This window comes from Phocoena phocoena, chromosome 10, assembly GCF_963924675.1.
Source record: "Phocoena phocoena chromosome 10, mPhoPho1.1, whole genome shotgun sequence".
In the NCBI taxonomy this organism is placed as follows: Eukaryota; Metazoa; Chordata; class Mammalia; order Artiodactyla; family Phocoenidae; genus Phocoena; species Phocoena phocoena.
The window spans coordinates 43,704,261-43,706,737 of record NC_089228.1 but is presented as its reverse complement, the minus strand read 5'-3'; the positions used below and the strand labels follow the sequence as shown (position 1 = coordinate 43,706,737).

Below are 2,477 nucleotides of genomic sequence, written 5' to 3'. Positions count from 1 at the left end.
GGCTCTCAAAGACAAAGACGAGCCTCTGGGTGCAGGCCTGCCCAGGGCTCCGCAGTGTCTAGGACCTCTCTCTTCAGTGTTCATGCAGGAGAAAGGAAGGGGGTGGAGAACGGAAGCTTGGACTGGAAGTGTGAATTACGGCGTCCCCACCACCACACCCCTCTCCTCCCCACTCACTCGTCCTCTCTCCCCCATCCACACCCTGGTCAAGCTCGCTATCTTTCAGATAGACTTTTGAAAATCAAAGAAAAAAAGATCTGTCTCAAGCTTCAAAAGGCTTAGATTCAAGTGCTAACTGAGTCATTTACTTCATAGTTTCTGGCAAGTCACTCAGCCTCTCAGGGACTGATTTCCTCTCTGTCAAAGGGGTCTCTTATAGCCTCCATCACAGAGATTAAACAAGATAGCACGCATGACACTGGGAAAGGTACTGGTTAGACACCCAGCCAAATGTTTGCTTCTTCCAGTCTGCCTATGTAAGGGGCAGAATTCCAACCTTGTTTCTCTGAGAACTAATGCCACTAGTTGTCTTCCTTTCTCATCCAGGTGCTCACCATGCCCACCATCTCCCCTGAATCAAGTTTAGAAGACTTTGAGTATGATGAGCTTGCAGAAGCCTGTGATATGGGGGACATCGTGGCCTTGGGAACTGTCTTCCTGGCCATACTCTACTCCCTTGTCTTTGCCTTTGGCCTGGTGGGAAATTTGCTGGTGGTGTTTGCCCTCACCAATAGCCAGAAGCCCAAGAGCATCACTGACGTTTACCTCCTGAACCTGGCCTTTTCTGATCTGCTCTTTGTAGCCACCTTGCCCTTCTGGACTCACTATCTTATAAACGAGCAAGGCCTTCATAACGCCGTGTGCAAACTCACCACCGCCTTCTTCTTCATCGGGTTTTTTGGAGGCATATTCTTCATCACCATCATCAGCATCGACAGGTACTTGGCCATTGTCCTGGCCGCCAACTCCATGAACAACCGGACTGTGCAGCATGGTGTCACCATCAGCCTTGGCGTCTGGGCAGCCGCCATCTTGGTGGCTGCACCCCAGTTCATGTTCACCAAACAGAAAGAAAACGAATGCCTTGGTGACTACCCCGAGGTCCTACAGGAAATCTGGCCTGTGCTCCGCAACGTAGAAATAAATTTTCTTGGCTTCCTGCTCCCCCTGCTTATTATGAGTTACTGTTACTTCAGAATCATGCGAACACTTTTTTCCTGCAAAAACCAAAAGAAAGCTAAAGCCATCAGGCTGATCTTTCTTGTGGTCATCATGTTTTTCCTCTTCTGGACACCTTACAATGTCATGATTTTCTTAGAGACACTCAACCTCTATGATTTCTTTCCCAACTGTGACATGAAGAGGGATCTGAGGTTGGCCCTCAGTGTGACCGAGACAGTTGCATTTACCCACTGTTGCCTTAATCCCCTTATCTATGCATTTGCTGGAGAGAAGTTCAGAAGATACCTTTACCACCTGTACAGGAAATGCCTGGCTGTCCTGTGTGGCCATCCCGTCCACGTCAGTTTCTCCCTGTCCCCGTCTGAATCACAAAGGAGCAGGCGAGAAAGTGTTCTGAGCAGCAATTTCACTCATTACACCAGTGATGGAAATACATCCATCCTCCTCTGAAAGCCTTGTCTCTCCAGCAAGCCTGGAGCTTCTGAGACTGACACTGAATAATTAGGACAGATTTTTAAATTTCTTACATGCAAGAAACAATGGGCCTGATGCCCAAAAGCAATCCTGAAAGTATTTTTTAGAATTGTGCTCAAAATCTGAATGATAAAGGATAGTCATGTTTCTTATTGCCAATGTCAAGAGTTTCTTGTTTACAAATTAAAAAATTCAACTCAGATTAATTTAGCCTGAAAAGAGGCAGTATCATTTGCATTGTAACATGGGCAGGGGGGTGGCAAATCCTCAGAGTGAGTGAAAACTAGAGATTGAATCTAGCTAGAACTTCGTCTCTCTGACTCTCAAATATCTGAGTGGTAACAGAGATTCCAGACTCACATAACACAGTTTTGTCATCAGAGAGGGAATGAGACCTATATCCCTCTGATCCCAAGGTCAAAATTCCCAGGGAAGGGCTCTGATTGGCCAAGTTTGTATCAGATTCTCATCCTTGGACCAGGTGGCAGTATCCACAGGGAAGGCATAGATAAGATGGCAGCTCCCATTCCAATCTTGTGGTTGGAGATGCGTGAAGACATATTTCCAAGAAGCTGGAGGGGTGGGTGCTGCTTTGATCAGATATAACAAGAGTTGCCCACCAACTTTACCTGCGTCTAGCCCAGCCCCACCCTGATCATACCAGCCAGCACACACCACCAGCCTCTTCACCATTAAACCCCCTCTGTCATGTCCCCAAACATACAAAAGTTCCCCAGCACCTACTGCATCAAGTCCAAGCTCAAATGCCTGGCCTCTGACACCCTCCGTCATGTGGTTCCACCAACAGATTCGCCAGTACC

At 47.4% G+C, this 2,477-nt stretch overlaps 1 protein-coding gene across 1 annotated transcript; it reads left to right on the top strand.

The window, feature by feature from the left end:
- Window positions 1-555: 555 nt before the first annotated feature.
- Window positions 556-1,632, top strand: CX3CR1 (C-X3-C motif chemokine receptor 1). The gene has a single exon (XM_065886341.1). The coding sequence runs from the start codon at window positions 556-558 to the stop codon at window positions 1,630-1,632; it is 1,077 nt and encodes a 358-aa protein (XP_065742413.1).
- The last annotated feature ends 845 nt before the right edge of the window (window positions 1,633-2,477 follow it).